The 16,683-nt window shown below is 43.6% G+C and overlaps 1 protein-coding gene across 4 annotated transcripts in view; it reads right to left on the bottom strand.

Moving 5' to 3' along the window:
• The window catches only part of PRPSAP2 (phosphoribosyl pyrophosphate synthetase associated protein 2), a 64,719-nt gene that overhangs the window by 14,970 nt on the left and 33,066 nt on the right, over nt 1-16,683 (bottom strand). For all 4 annotated transcript variants that reach the window (XM_081109203.1, XM_081109205.1, XM_081109204.1 and 1 more), the window contains one exon: nt 5,248-5,396. In XM_081109203.1, the coding sequence (XP_080965329.1) occupies nt 5,248-5,396 (149 nt within the window). The remainder of the gene's footprint in view (nt 1-5,247; nt 5,397-16,683) is intronic.

Below are 16,683 nucleotides of genomic sequence, written 5' to 3'. Positions count from 1 at the left end.
AGGGATATAGTGCATGAAGCAGCAGGCAGCCAGTCACTTTGGCTTTTAGATAGGTAGATAGATAATAGGTAGATAGATAAGCCAAAGTATGAAAAAAGGTTATTTTTGCTACATAAGTTAACTGCAATATTATATTGGCAAAGACCAGGAGAAAACATACATACCCAGTTATACCCCACTTCAGCAGTCTAAGCCACACCCATAAGATTGGCCTACGAACCAGGAGGCCAAAGTTATATTCCTGGTGGGCACATGCCGGGTTGTGAGCTCAATAAGCCACATTACAAAAGCACAAAGAAGCAGGTGAAATTAATTTTCGCCATATATTTTATTTAATCCAATGTATCGAAAGTATCACTTTAACTTGCAATCAAGAAAAAATTGATGAATGGGATCTTTCATGTTATGGCTTTCACATCAAGAGTGGGTGTCCTCGGAAGAACCAAGATGGCGGCATAGGTTAACGCTGGAGTTTGCTGCCTTGAACAACTACTTCAAAAGTGAAACTAAAAAACGGAACGGACATCACCCAGAACCACAGGAACGCTGGCTGAGTGGAAGTCCTACAACTAGGAGGAAAGAGAAACCCATACGGACACTCAGAGGAGGCGCAGTGCTGAAGTCAAATTCTGAGGTGCGGAGGGCGCAGAGCGGGCTGGCGGCGGAGGGCGCGGTTGGCGTTTTCAATCGGGAGGGAGTCGCAGACTCTGAGCTCCAGATACGGGCGAGTCTTTAGGGACCCAGACTCAAACGGGAGAAGCGGGACTGTCTGGCTTCGGTCAGAGCGAGCGCAGCTTTCTCTCCGAGGTTTGCAGCGGGTGCTGGGACTCAGAGAGGCAGAGCCCCTGGGGACAGGACTGAGAGCCGCCATAACTGCTCTCTCCGGCCCACCCTGTTGATCCTGTGCGACTCGCCCCGCCCAAGCCCTGCACAGAGGTATTTGCGGGATAGCCTCAGGCAAAGGCTAGATTAGCACCTCCCTAGAGGACAGAAGTTCTCTCACTGCAGACACAGCTGATTCTCAGAGCTACTTGGCCTGGAGGTCAAACCCTCCCTGGAATTAGCTACAACAATCAAGGTTTAACTATAAGACTGCAAACAAAGACCACTAGGGGGTGCACCAAGGAAGCATAACAAAATGCGGAGACAAAGAAACAGGACAAAATTGTCAATGGAAGATATAGAGTTCAGAACCACACTTTTAAGGTCTCTCAAGAACTGTTTAGAAACCGCTGATACACTTAATGAGATCTACAAGAAAACTAATGAGACCCTCGATGTTATATTGGGAAATTAAGCATACACGGACTGAAATAACGAATATTATACAGACTCCCGACAGCAGAACAGAGGAGCGCAAGAATCAAGTCAATGATTTGAAATGCGAGGAAGCAAAAAACACCCAACCGGAAAAGCAAAATGAAAAAAGAATCCAAAAATGCGAGGATAGTGTAAGGAGCCTCTGAGCTTCAAGCGTACCAACATCAGAATTATAGGGGTGCCAGAAGATGAGAGAGAGCAAAGATATTGAAAACCTATTTGAAGAAATAATGACAGAAAACTTCCCCCACCTGGTGAAAGAAATGGACTTACAGGTCCAAGAAGCGCGGAGAACCCCAAACAAAAGGAATCCAAAGAGGACCACACCAAGACACATCATAATTAAAATGCCAAGAGCAAAAGATAAAGAGAGAATCTTAAAAAGAGCAAGAGAAAGAAACTCAGTTACCTACAAGGGAATACCCATACGACTGTCAGCTGATTTCTCAACAGAAACTTTGCAGGTCAGAAGGGAGTGGCAAGAAATATTCAAAGTGATGAATGCCAAGAACCTACAATCAAGATTACTTTATCCAGCAAAGCTATCATTCAGAATTGAAGGTCAGATAAAGAGCTTCACAGATAAGGAAAAGTTAAAGGAGTTCATCACCACCAAACCAGGATCATATGAAATGCTGAAAGGTATCCTTTAAGAAGAGGAAGAGGAAGAAAAAGGTAAAGATACAAATTATGAACAACAAATATGCATCTATCAACAAGTGAATCTAAGAATCAAGTGAATAAATAATCTGATGAACAGAATGAACTGGTGATTATAATAGAATCAGGGACATAGAAAGGGAATGGACTGACCATTCTTCGGGGGGAAAGGGGTGTGGGAGATGCGGGAAGAGACTGGACAAAAATCGTGCACCTATGGATGAGGACAGTGGGTGGGGAGTGAGGGTGGAGGGTGGGGCGGGAACTGGGAGGAGGGGAGTTATGGGGGGGGGAAAAAAGAGGAACAAATGTAATAATCTGAACAATAAAGATTTAATTTAAAAAAAAAAATAGTGGGTGTCCTCCACACTCCCAGACACCCCATATCCTACTCACCCCGTTACAATGGCCAGGAGCCTCCATCGTGACACACCCCAGCACCACCTGCGAGATCAAAGCCCTCCCACCATGAACTTGCCTTAGCTTCATGGTCTCCCAAATCCGGCCTACCTATTTCTTGCCTCTCTTCCAGGCAATTTACCCCAATATGGGTGCAGGCCTGGACTAAGAAGACACCCACCCCTCAACTACTGCCTCCAGCCTGAGAGCCTGCACAGCTGTTTATAATATAAGTATATTAAATGGCATCCAAAATCCTCACCGGTCTGCTCCAGCGGAGTCCTGCTACCGTTTCCCTCTCTCCTCCCTCTAAGGGCCTTTGGTAAGGAGAGTGCTGTACTTCCTGGCCACACCCTGACCAGACACAAACCCAGCCCTTGTCTCCAGAGCCTGCCCTCTTGCCCCCCAGGCTGTCCTGACACCCCGATCTAACCCATGCTTCAACACCTCTAGCCCCACCTCAGCTAACTAAGGCCCACAGGCCCAGCTGCAATCTCAGCTCCTTCATGGCTATTCCAGTCCACTCTTTCCTCCTCTAAGTTTTCTCTACAGATAAATGAGCAAACTCCTAGACAAAGCAAGAACCTGAAGGAGTCCAAAATACTCCCCAGTGGCATACCAAGTGTTTTGAGCAGAAGGATCTAAATTTCTAAATCTCTTATCTGCCTAAAAGCAGAACTTCCAAAAGAACTTATTGGTCATACCTCCTTTCCAGGAACAACCAGGCAGACTGACCCAACACCACACCCAGACAGACACTGTCTCGCACCAACCACCTCTCCCACCCATCTCCTAACCTCTCACTGATCTTCCCAAAAGGTCATTTGTGTCCTCATCTTCTTGCCCTATTAAAATGGTATATACCACTGATAAGCCCCAAATTCTAACCTCTTCCTAAAATCTGTCTTTCCTCTGAAAGTTAATTTTACTTCAATAAACATTTATTGATTGCTAACTATATGCCAGGCAATGTGTTATTTGTGAGGAATTAAACATTAAATTCAAAATTATCTTTCCTTCTTAAAGCTTTCAGTCTAGTGGGGACATGCAAACACTGTTTTAAAAAAGATGAGGGCCCTGACCGGTTTGGCTCAGTGGATAGAGCGTCGGCCTGCGGACTGAAGGGTCCCAGGTTCGATTCCGGTCGGGGGCTTGTACCTTGGTTGCGGGCACATCCCCTGGGGGGGATGTGCGAGAGGCAGCTGATCGATGTTTCTCTCTCATCGATGTTTCTGACTCTCTGTCCCTCTCCCTTCCTCTCTGTTAAAAATCAATAAAATATATATTTAAAAAAATAAATAAATAAAACAGATGAGGGAAGTGAAACAGAGAGAGGTCAAGGAACTCCCAAAGTCACCTAGCTCACTAGGGCCGGGGCAGGATTTGAACCCAGGATCTCAGGGCCATATTCCTAGCCACAGCAGCTCCACTCCGGTGAGCCCCATTAGCAACAGAAACCCAGATTCCGAATCGCCACATGTCCTGAGTATGTTCACAAGTTTGAGAATTCTTCATGATTTTAAGCAATAATATTCTCACTGACTTGTCACCAGTGTGATAGGAAATAAATCCGTTATTTTATTAAAACATGATTAACCTTATAAAAAAACTGTTTGAAAAAATATTTCAGTTCAGTGTGATAAAGGCTGTAACAGTAACAAGACTACATCCTTGACCAAAGTGTGGTCCGGCACCTATAAGCCCTTTCTCCACCTGGACTAACCCTGGGGCTTCGTCCTCAGGCCGCACAACTGAGTTTCAGCAAGAATTCCAGAACTCATGGGCCCCCCAGGGCCTTCCTTCAGCAGGAATTCTGTTGGGTCAGGTTAGCAAGAATTCCCCTACCCTTGATGCCGCCCTCCTCAGTAATTTCCCATCCACTGACCCTATCCCACCCTGCATCTTGGCTATCAACCCCCACTGTCCTTGCTGTAGTCAGAGGTAAGCCCCATTCTACAGCAAGGTGTCTTCTCCCACAATGCAACACTTCCTAAATAAAATCTGTTTTTACCACCTTAAAAAAAAATCTGTCTTTTCTCTTACTAAGACAGATTCAGGCCCCTAAGTACTGAATGTAAAGAGGGTAGAAGAAAAGTTTTCCTTCTTCAACAGACTGAAAGGCAGTATTTTTTTAAAAAATATATTTTATTGATTTTTTGCAGAGAGGAAGGGAGAGGGATAGAAAGCTAGAAACATCGAAGAGAGAGAAACATCAATCAGCTGCCTCCTGCACGCCCCCCACTGGGGATGTGCTCGCAACCAAGGTACATGCCCTTGACCAGAATCGAACCCGGGACCGTTGAGTCCGCAGGCCAACGCTCTATCCACTGGGCCAAACCGGTCAGGGCAAAAGGTAGTATTTTTAAAAAAAGATGTTATTAAAGCATGAGGTAAATTTCTTAAAAATAAAAACCAATTCACACATTAATCTTACCACCATCATAATGATTTCCATCCTTCATAGTTCTTCCTGGTCTTTGCACAAAGATGGGTATACACTCTTGTATTCTGCCTTATTCACATACATCCCATAGATTCTCTCTTATCTCCACATGGTCTTAATTATCTCAAAGAGCTGCATAATCAGCCCGGGCTGGTGTGCTCAGTGGTTAGTGTCAACCCGCACAGGGAAGGGTTGTGGGCTCAATCCCTGGCCCTGGTCTGGTTACATGCAGAAGGCAACCAATTGATGTGTCCCTCTCACATCGATGTTTCTCTCTGTCTCTCTCCCCACCTCCCTCCCTCCCTTCCACTCTCTAAAAATGAATGGAAAAAATATTCCCGGGTGAGGATTAATAACAACAACAAAACAATAAGTAAGTCAGCCTTAAAACCAAAGAGGAAAGCAAAAAGGGGCAACACACTTACTGGGGATCTCCAGGCTGGGGTGGATGGCAGCCACACTCCTGACCATGGGCGGGGAATGCCGTCCATCCACCAAGTCGGACTCGGCGTCCTGAGCTTCTCCGTGAATCACCGCGATGCCCAGCCGCAGACGCTCAGCAAAAGACTGTGCCCTGAGGCAGAGCATGAGACAATTAAAAACCATCTCAGCACCCGTCTTCTGTTAACATCAATGGAAGAAACATTAAAAGACCATAAGTAAAATGTAGTTTCCCAAAGAATTAATGAAAAACAAGAGAATAAAATAATCACAGAGTCTTAGACTCCAGGACAAACACGTCCCTCTGGCAATGGGCACCAATGAGTGCAGAGCGGGGCCCTGGTCTGCATTCAGCCCACTGAGTGAGCTGCATAAGGTAAGTAACTTCCTCTAAACCTGCTTCCTCCCTTGTAGCTGCTAATTCTCTATAGTGAGTACAAACCACATGAAACAAAGTGCATTAGAAACTCAAAGTACTGTCCAGTCCGCATGACTCAGCGTCAACCTATGAGCCAGGAGGTCACAGTTCGATTCCCAGTCAGGATACATGCCTGGGTTGTGGGCTCAATCCCCAGTCCGGGGCGTGCAGGAGGCAGCTGATCAATGACTCTCTCTCGTCATTGATGTTTCTATCTCTCTCCCTCTCCTTTCCTCTCTGAAATCAATAAAAATATATATTGTTTTAAAAAACTCAAAGTATGAAGCATCAATTTTTAAGTTTTATTAAGTGTAATTGATATACAATTAACTGTACATATTTAAACTACATAATTTCATAAACTCTGATGCATGTAGATATCCATACAAACATTAGCATAACCCAGACAATGAAAGTATTTATCCTGACAAACGTTTCCTTATGCCCTTCTGTAATTTCTCCTTCCAGCACCAGCCACCAGTGATCCGCTTTCTGTCACCGCAGATTTCAGACGTGGAATCAGAGCACGTAGTCCTCTTGTGTCTCACGTCACCCACTCAGCATAGCGCTTTGGAGGTCCATTCGCGATACAGTGTGCGTCGGCAGGCCATTCCGTACATTGCTGAGCAACAGTTCATTGTAGAGGTCTCCAGTTTGTCCGTTTACTTGTTGATGGGCTTTGAGTTGTTTCCAGTTTTGAGCTATTACAAAACTGCTGTGAACATTCATGTATAAATCTTTGTATGGACTCATGCTTTCTTTTCTCTTGGGTAAATACTTAAGAGTAGAATGGCTGGATCATATTGTAGTCATATATTTAACCCTTTAAAAAAAACAGCCCTGGCCAGTGTTGCTCAGTGGTCACAACATAGGCTCATGCACTGAAGGGTCTTGGGTCAAGGGCATGCATCTTGCCCACAGTAGGCAACCAGTCAGTCAATGTGTCTCTCTGTGTGTGTCTGTCTCTCTCCCTCCCTCCCCCTCCCTCCCCCTCCCTTCCTTCCTCTCTCTCTGAAAAGCAATGGCAAAAATACCCTCAGGTGAGAATTAACAAAAACAAAAAGGACCAAAGTGGTTATACCATCTTTCATTCCCATGAGGGTTCCCATTCCTCCCCATTCTCGCCAGCACTTGGTGTGGTCAGTCATTTTAAAATTATCCAGTCTAATGGCCTGTAGTGGTACTTCATTGTGGTTTCAATTTGGATTTCCCTCAAGACAAATGGTGTTGACCATTTTTTCATGTGCTTGTTTGCCGTCCATGTATATTCTTTGGTAAAGGGTCTGTTTATCTTTTGCCAGTTTCTTAATATGTCCTGAATATAGGTCCCTTATCAGATATATACTTTACAAATATTTTCTTCCAATCTGGGCCTTCTCCTGTCATTCTCCAAATGTCTTCTGGAGAGCAATTCTTAGTTTTGACAACACCGAATTTAACAATTTTTTCTTATGAATTGTGCTATTGGTGTCATATTTATGAAATCTTTGCCTAAGCCAAGATCACAAAGATTTTCTTCTATGTTTTCCTCTAGAACTTTTACAGTTTTTATTTTATTTTTTATTTTTTTTACCTTTTGCCTAGCTTTTTTTCTTAAAGTATTACGAAGAGTATTACATATGTCCCCCCCCCCCCGCCTTGATAATCCCCTGGCCTCCCCTACCCCACAATGTCTTATGTCCACTGGTTATGCTTATATGCATGCATACAAGTCCTTCGGTTGATCTCTTACCTCCCCCCCTCCCCTTTTACAGTTAGATTTTACATTTAGGTTTATGGTTCATTTTTAGTTAATTTCTGTAAGTTATATGAGGTATCACTCGAGTCATTTTATTTTACACATCAACATCCAATTATCCCATCACCCATTTGTTCAATACTTTTCTTTCTCCACTAACTTGCCTTTGCACATCTATTGAAAACAGTATGACAGATACATATGGGTCTATTTTACGCCTCCCGATTTTGTTCTCCTGGTCTGTATTTCTATTTTTATTCCAATAGCTCATACTCATGACTGCTTTAGCTTTATATGAGTCTTAACTTCAGATAGTGTTAGATCTTCAACTTTGTTCTCTTTCAGGTGTTTTGCCTATTTTAGGTTCTTTACATTTCCATATGAATTTTAGAATCAGCCTGTCAATTGCTACAAAAAAGCCTGCTGAAATTTTGATTGGGGGGGAGAGGGTCTCAATTCTATATTCTCAATTTGAGGAGAAATGACATCTTAACAATATTGAGTCTTTTGACCCATGAACACAACATCTTCCTCCACTCATTTAGGTCTTTTTCTCAGTAATGTTCTGTATTTTTCAGTGTACAAGTCTTGAACATCTTAGGTTTACCTGTTCCACTTAATTTGATGCAATTTCCAACCGTTCATTGCTAGTATATAGAAATTCAATTGATTTTTGTTTATTGACCTTATAATCTGCAAACTTGCTAAACCGATTTATTAGTCCTAACTGCACTTTTGTAGGTTTCCTCATATTTTTCTACATAAATAATCATGCTACCTGCAAATGAGGACTGTTTTACTTCTTCCTTTCCATACTGGATCTCTGTCTCTTTGTAAATTGCAGCACCATCCAGAAGCTCCAGCACAGCGCCAAACAGAAGCAGGGAGAAGACATATCGTCTCATTCCTGATCTCAGGGGAACGCTTTCAGTCTCTCACCATTAAGTGTGATGTTAGCTGTGGGTTTGTTTGTTTGTTTTTTAATATATTTTTATTGATTTCAGAGAGAAGGGAGAGGGAGAGAGAGAGAGAAACATCAGTGATGGAAAGAATCATTGACCAGCTGCCTCCTACACACCCCCTACTGGGGATTAGCCTGCAACCCAGGCATGTGCCCTTGACTGGAATCAAACCCAGGACCCTTCAGTCTGCAGGCCGATGCTCTATTCATCAGTCAAACTGGCTAGGGCTCCACTGAATTTCAGAGAGGGAGAGGAAGAGAAACATCGATACAAGAGAGACACATCAACTGGTTGCTTCCTGCATGTGGCTCCTGTCGGGGCCTGGGATCAAAACTACAACCCACATACATGCCCTTTCCCGGCAATCGAACCTGCCACCCTTTGGTTCGAGGGCGGACGCTCTACACGAGCATACCCACCAGGGCAAGCTACGGGTTTTTCATAGATGGCCCTGATCAGATGAGGAAGTCCCCTTTTATTCTTAGTTTGCATAAAGATTTTACCAGAAATAGAAAGTAATTCTGTCAAATGCTCTTTGAGTCTACTGAGATAATCATGTAGTTATAGAAGAAATAGCATTTGCATAACTTTAAATTCATCCTTTTAAAAAATTCAAGTAATTTTTAAAGAAATTCTCAGAGAGAAAAAGCAGTCAGACAAATACAAGGCAGAATCTTCACTAGCTCTTGCCTATCCTTATCTCATGGAGACTGGCTGGCACCACAGAGACTAGTTCCTCCTTCCTGTTCAAGATTGGCTTTGCATCACGACCTTAGTCACCCTCTAAGGAAGTCTTTTCCATACAGGTCTGCCAATTCGTAGGGCAGGGGTGGGCAACCCCTGGCACGCGTGCCAAACATGGCACACCAGTAACTTTTGCTGGCACTCGAAACCCTTTCTTATAATCTTCCATTTACAATTTTTTTCTTAATATCGACTTTTTTTATTTTTCAGATAAATTCAGTGTAGGTGCAGCTTAGATAAATAAATAATTTTACATAACAAGTTATCTTAAAGACCATAGACATGGATTGACGAGAGAGGGGAAGAGCAATTTCTGTGCCTCTGCCTTAACTCTCCCTGCCTTCCTAGATCCGACCAGTGTTTTGGTTCCATCCACATACGCTTGTGAATCTTTGTTCTCAGTGATGAATTTTGTTAAGTCTCGTAACAGGAGTAGCCTGACGGATGAAAGTAGTAGCTCGTGCATATCTCTGAAGGTCACGAAATAGAAACCTGATGTAAAATCTCTGTCATCAGTGATGCAGCAGCAAAAGTCCCACTGATATCAAACGGAGTCATAAAGTTTTCTGTCGGACTATCAGTGTACATGTATACATTAAAAAATAAATGTATTTTTCATCATCATATACTGTGTTTTTGTCGCTCGAATGAATTTTATTATTTCTTCAAGGTTCTTCACATACATACACCTTAAGAGATATCACGTAGGCATAACATGTTCTCAAAAAATTAGGGTTGGCACGCAGAAGAATTTTGAGTCAGAGATTTTGCTGGTTTTGGCACGCAATCACAAAAAGGTTGCCCACCCCTGTCCTAGGGTAATGCTGTTTAGGCACTACTGACCTCTACTTAAGGCTACACTGTTAACTCTTGAACAGGTTTAAACTGTGGATCCATTTATACGTGGATTTTTTTCAATAAACACTCTATTTTTCTCTTCCTTATGCTATTCTTAATAACATTATTTTCTCTAGCTTATTTTATTTCAAGAATACAGTATATAATACATATAACATACAAAATATGTTAATCGACTGTTTATATTATCGATAAGCCTTCTGGTCAATAGCAGGCTACTAGTAGTTAAGTTTTGGGGGAATCTAAAGTTATACGCAGATTTTCAACTGTGCAGATGGTCAGCGTCCCTAACCTCCGTACTGCTCAAGAGCCAACTGTACTGTCATGATAAATAAAATCATTCTGTGCACACTGAAATTAGTTCTGGATACTTTACATAACTTAGTCATGGAACTTAAATCCCACCTGATACCAAAAGAATCAAGATAATTCCTCTGGGTCACATTGGCATATACATGAACAGTCACAGAAATTCCAAAGCAACTCGACCGTGCTACTGGTAGCACAATGATTCAGGTTAGTTTTCATCATGGGTTAGAACAGGGGTGGGCAAACTTTTTGACTCGAGGGCCACAATGGGTTCTTAAACTGGAGGGCCGGAACAAAAGCATGGATGGAGTGTTTGTGTGAACTAATATAAATTCAAAGTAAACATCATTACATAAAAGGATACGGTCTTTTTTTTTTTTTTAGTTTTATTCATTTCAAATGGGCCAGATCCGGCCCGCGGGCCATAGTTTGCCCACGGCTGGGTTAGAACATAACACAGGAACTCAGATTTTTTTTCTACTCACTCAGTTATTCTAAGAAAACAATTCCAAACAACTCATTAAAGCAAGTTTTGTTTCTTTTTTAAAAAAAATATTTTTATTGATTTCAGAGAAGGGAGAGGGATAGAGAGATAGAAACATCAATGATGAAAAAGAATCATTGATCGGCTGCCTCCTGCACACCCTACACTGGGGATCGAGCCTGCAACCCAGGCATGTGCCCTGCCAGGAATTGAACCATGACCTCCTGGTTCATAGGTCTATGCTCAACCACTAAGACAGGTCGACCAGGCAAGTTTTGTTTCTTATTAAAGTAACATTATACTCTCAGATGACCCCTCTTATTCAAAACAACTGCTCATTGTCAAAGAACTCTAAAACTCAAGTTTTGATGAGTATGTAAACTCTACATACTCATCAATAACTTCAGAATTCTAAGGGCACTAACAACCACCATTCTACATCGTGGTATTTTAATTTGTAAACTCCTTCCATGTGCTCCTCGATGCTTACTACAGCTCTGTGAGAGAAGGCAAGCAGTGCAGGCGCTACCCATTCTGCTGATGAGGAAACTGAGGCTTGGAGAGACTGCGTGGCTGTGGTTCTTACGGTTCTCACAAAGTCTGGCTAAGCCCCGAGTGGAAGCCCATGTCCACTGACTCCTTGTTTAACTACGCTCCTGCTGCTGTAGTGTCCTTTAAATTAGCTACAGCAGTTTCCTAAGGTTAGGCGCTAAAGGAAAAACCTGGAAGAAGCTAGAAACAGTCAGATAAAAAATGGCATATCACTAAGCCAGAAAGCACCATCTCAAACTCTAACTCTGGATGAATGTGCAAATCAGGACTTTAGAATGAAAGAAAATCACTACTACATAGTATGGGAGACACAGCCAGCCACGAAGTTGACTTTACTATGTTAGATGCAACTAACCACAAAGGTCTCACAATGCCTTCAATGAGGAGAGCACACTCCCAAGTCCTATATGTATGAAGGGAAGACCCAGTAAATGGGCAAATCGATTCCACTGATATTTGGCCAAGACTCAAATCCTGTCATCACTGGTGTGGAAAACACTGCAAGAAGTCATTCATCGTGCCACTCCCTTCCAGTGAACAATATACAGCTGAATCACCCTGGATACCTTTCTTCATCTCCTTAGGTGTGCTTCCCCATCTGTGAGATAAATGCTGACCTCCTCGCAGAGAAGATCAAATGAGGTAATATAGATGTCTTAGTCAGATCCAGCTACTACAACAGAACACAGACTGGGTGGCTTAAACATCAGACACTTATTTCGCAGCACCAGAGGCTAGAAGTCAAGATCAAGGCATCAGCAGATCGGAGTCCTCCTGGCTGGCAGATGGCCATCTTCTCATACCCTCAGAAGGCAGAGAACAGAGAGCCAGAGCAAGCTCTCTCCCTCTCTCCTCGTAGGGCACTAATCCCATCCAGAGGGTGCCACCCTTGTGACCTAATGATTCCCCAAGGCCTCACCTCCTAAATACCACCACACTGGATAAGATTAGGATTTCAACATTTGAACTCTGTGGGGGAGGGAAACATTCAGTCCACAATAGTAAATAAAACATATGACATAAACTCCCTGAGGGCGTCTTTTGTGGTTTTGACTTGGATTTCTAATGGTTAATGATATTGAGCATGTGGTACTGGCACACAGACAATAGAATAGAACTGAGGGTCCAGATAAATGCCATAAACACCTAGGCTGACATCACTTAGTGCACTATGTTCTCAAGAAACATCTGGATGGATAAGTAACATCCCTGTCATTCTAATAAATGCCAAATGAGTGTAGCAAAAGGCTACTTCAACGAAAAACACTCTACCACTCATCCCTTAATCTCATTAACACATGATGTTAGATGCAAATGAGAATTATAGAAATTACCAAAAGCCTATCCAGATAGGTGTGTCAAAGTTCATCACATTCTTCTGATATTTAGTGGGGAAAATTTATCAAAACACATTGCTGCGGAGAAACCAAGATGGCTACATAAGTAAACACCGGAAATTGCTGCCTCCCACAGCAAATTCAAAAATACAACTAAAAGACAAAACGGACATCATCCAGAACCACAGGAAGGCTGGCTGAGTGGAAATTTTACAGCTAGAAGGAAAGAGAAAAGCACACTGAGACTCAGAGGAGGTGTGGAAGTGGAAGTACAGAGACACATGCTACAGGGGCTGGCGACTGAGGATGCGGCTGTCTTTTTGAATCGGGAGGGAGTCACAAGCCCCCGACTGCTCTGTACTCCAGTTCCGGGTGAGTCTCTGGGGACCCAGACTCATACAGGGAGAGACTGGATTGTCTGGCAGCGGGCAGAACTCAGAACTCAAGGGCGGCTTTCTCTCGGGGGGTGCTTACAGCGATTACCGGGACACTGAGACTCGGGGCCCCTTAGGGCAGGGCTAAGGATCAGCCATAGCTGCTTGCTCCGCCCTGTTGATCCCCTGAGACCCCGCCCCACCCAGGCTGCAGCAGAGGCTTTTGCATATGAATGCCCTGATCCTCTGCAATGTGAAAATTACCTAACAAACTGCAGCTGGGCCAGACAGACCCAGAACTTCCAAGAGAAGGCCCAAGGCCCCACAGCAGCTTGCATTGCTTCACAGTTGGGCCTCATCTGGACACCTCCAAACCCCCAAAAAGGAAGGGGAATCTGCAGATCTCTTCATAGCTCCTGCTGGGTAGCCTCAGGCAGAGGTTAAATTAGCACCTCCTTAGATCCAAGAGCCAGTGTACCCAGTGGTCAGAGTGGAACCATCCACATTACAACTCCTTAGATCCATAAGGGACACACTCAGGGGGCAGATTCAGTGAGTACCAAAGCCACACTGAAGCAAATCTTGCCTCATAAGGGTGTCTTCAGCACAGAAGTTCTCCCACCATAGACACAGCTGACTCTCATAGCCAATTGGCCTGAAGGTCAATTCCTCCCAGTGATACCTACAACAATCAAGGCTTAACTACAACAAGACTGCACAAAGCCCACAAAGGGGTGCACCAAGAGTGTCCACCTCAGGTAACTGGGGAGGCTGAGCCACTGGGCCCTAGAGGACACCTAGCACACAAAGCCACTCTACCAACACAGGGAAGCAGCCAAAATGCAGAGACAAAGAAACAGGTCACAAATGACAGAAATGGAGGAAAGCAAATGACTAGATATAGAGTTCAAAACCACACTTTTTCAAGAACTTTCTAGAAACCGCTGATAAATGTAGTGAGACCCTCAAGAAATCTAGTGAGACCCTCGAGGTTATGAAAAAGGACCAACTAGAAATTAAGCATACACTGACTGAAATAAAGGATATTATGCAGAGTTACAACAGCAGACTAGAGGATTGCAAGAATCAAGTCAAAGATTTGAAATACGGAGAAGCAAAAAACACCCAACCAGAAAAGCAAAATGAAAAAAGAATCCAAAAATACGAAGACAGTGTAAGGAGCCTCTGGGACAGCTTCAAGCGTACCAACATCCGAATTATAGGGGTGCCAGAAGATGAGAGAGACCAAGATATTGAAAACCTATTTGAAGAAATAATGACGGAAAACTTCCCCTACCTGGTGAAAGAAATAGACTTCCAAGTCCAGGAAGCGCAGAGAACCTCAAACAAAAGGAATCCAAAGAGGACCACACCAAGACACATCATCATTAAAATGCCAAGAGCAAAAGACAAAGAGACAATCTTAAAAGCAGCAAGAGAAAGAAACACAGTTACCTACAAGGGAATACCCATACGACTGTCAGCTGATTTCTCAACAGAAACTTTGCAGGCCAGAAGGGAGTGGCAAGAAATATTCAAAGTGATGAATGCCAAGAACCTACAACCAAGATTACTTTATCCAGCAAAGCTATCATTCAGAATTGAAGGTAAGATAAAGAGCTTCACAGATAAGGAAAAGCTAAAGGAGTTCATCACCACCAAACCAGGATTATATGAAATGCTGAAAGGTATCCTTTAAGAAGAGGAAGAGGAAGAAAAAGGTAAAGATACAAATTATGAACAACAAATACACATCTACCAACAAGTGAATCTAAAAATCAAGTGAATAAATAATCTGATGAACAGAATGAACTGGTGATTATAATAGAATCAGGGGCATAGAAAGGGAGTGGACTGACTATTCTTGGGGGGAAAGGGGTGTGGGAGATGCGGGAAGAGACTGGACAAAAATCGTGCACCTATGGATGAGGATAGTGGGGGGGCGGGGGGCAACCGGGTGGAGAGGAGCTATGGGGGGAAAAAAGAGAAACAACTGTAATAATCTGAACAATAAAGATTTAATTTAAAAAAAAACAACAAAACACATTGCTGCAATTTCTGCTTCCACTAAGATGGAGCAGTCCTTCCACAAAGTACAACTAAAAACCTGGATATACTATATAATAAAAGGCTAATATGCAAATCGACCAAACGGCAGAATGACTGGTCGTTATGACACTCACTGACCACCAGAGGACAGGCACGCAACGCAGGAGCTGCCCCCTGGTGGTCAGTGCGCTCCTACAGGGGGAGGGCTGCTCAGCCAGAAGCCGGGCTCATGGCTGGCGAGCACAGCAGCGCTGGTGAGAGCCTCTCCCACCTCCGCAGCAGCACTCAGGATGTCCAATTGCCGACAGGCCTAAACTGTCAGTCAGACATCCCCCGAGGACTCCCAGACTGCGAGAGGGCACAGGCCAAGCTGAGGGAACCCCCCCCCTCCTGAGTGCATGAATTTCATGCACCAGGCCTCTAGTTATATATATGAAACAAACATAAGACTCCAGTGGTGGAGAGGAGAATGCTGATTGGCTAGGGACCTCAGGACTGGAGAAATGACATAGCAGTGAGTCCTCTGGGCTTTCTTTTTGCATTATCCCAGATTAGCAGCTGGACAAACAGGCAACCCCAAAATACCAATGGTATAGAGCCCCAAAAGAATCTGCTTTCTCTATCCAAAAGACCAAGAAAGGAGCAGCCTCCCAAGTCAGAAAACTTTAAGACAGTAACTGTCCTACTCCAGACAAACATGACAGAAAACATGGCAGCTGCATCCCTCCCACATGAGTAAAAACCAAGTGAAGGTCCTACACTTCCTTCCTTGCCAAGCTATAATGATGCACCCCAAGCCCCCCAACGGGTGGTTTAAGAGAAGGCCACGTAGGAGCTGGGCCTTTCATCCCTACTCAGCAGGAATGAGCCCCCACCTGCCAGTGTCAGTGGAGAGTGAACCCTGGACGTCTACCCCAACTCGGCAGGAAGGAGGGGTCTTCCCCCCGCCCCACAAGGTAGTGTCAGAGGAGGCCTAGAGGAGTCGGGACTTTCACCGGCCCAGTGGTAACAAGGCCACTCCCGTCTTGGGTGTTGGTGGAGAACACATAAAAGATCTATACTCCCACTTCCACCCACTTCTGATTGTTTTGACCTAACTGTTACTATAAAACTACAGTAATCGAAACAGGGTGGTACTGGCACACAGATAACAGAACAGAACTGAGGGTCCAGAAATAAATGCCATAAACATCTACAGCCAATTGTTTCTAACATGGTGCCAAGTCATCCAAGGGGGAAAGAAGAGTCTTTTCAATGAACAGTGCAGGACGACTGCACTGGATGATCACAGGGAAAAGCAAGAGGCTGAAGGCTTACCTCATTACATATACAAAACAGCTCTCCAACCCAGTATAAGAGCTAAAACTAAACTATTAAGAGAAAACATTGGGGCAAGACTTAATACCTTGGATTTAGCATTGCCTCCTTAGACATGATACAGAAAAAGCTAAATTAGACTTCATAAAAATTAAAAACTTTTGTACATCGAAGGACATATCAAGAATGGGAAAAGACAACCTACAGAATGGAGTAAAATAATTGCAAACCATATAATCTGAGAAGGGTCTAGTATTTAGAATATATGAAGAAGTTCT

The sequence above is a fragment of the Myotis nattereri genome (genome assembly GCF_964212035.1).
Source record: "Myotis nattereri genome assembly, chromosome: 16".
NCBI classification, from domain to species: Eukaryota; Metazoa; Chordata; class Mammalia; order Chiroptera; family Vespertilionidae; genus Myotis; species Myotis nattereri.
The sequence above is the reverse complement of the archived record's forward strand: the minus strand, read 5'-3'. Positions and strand labels throughout refer to the sequence as shown.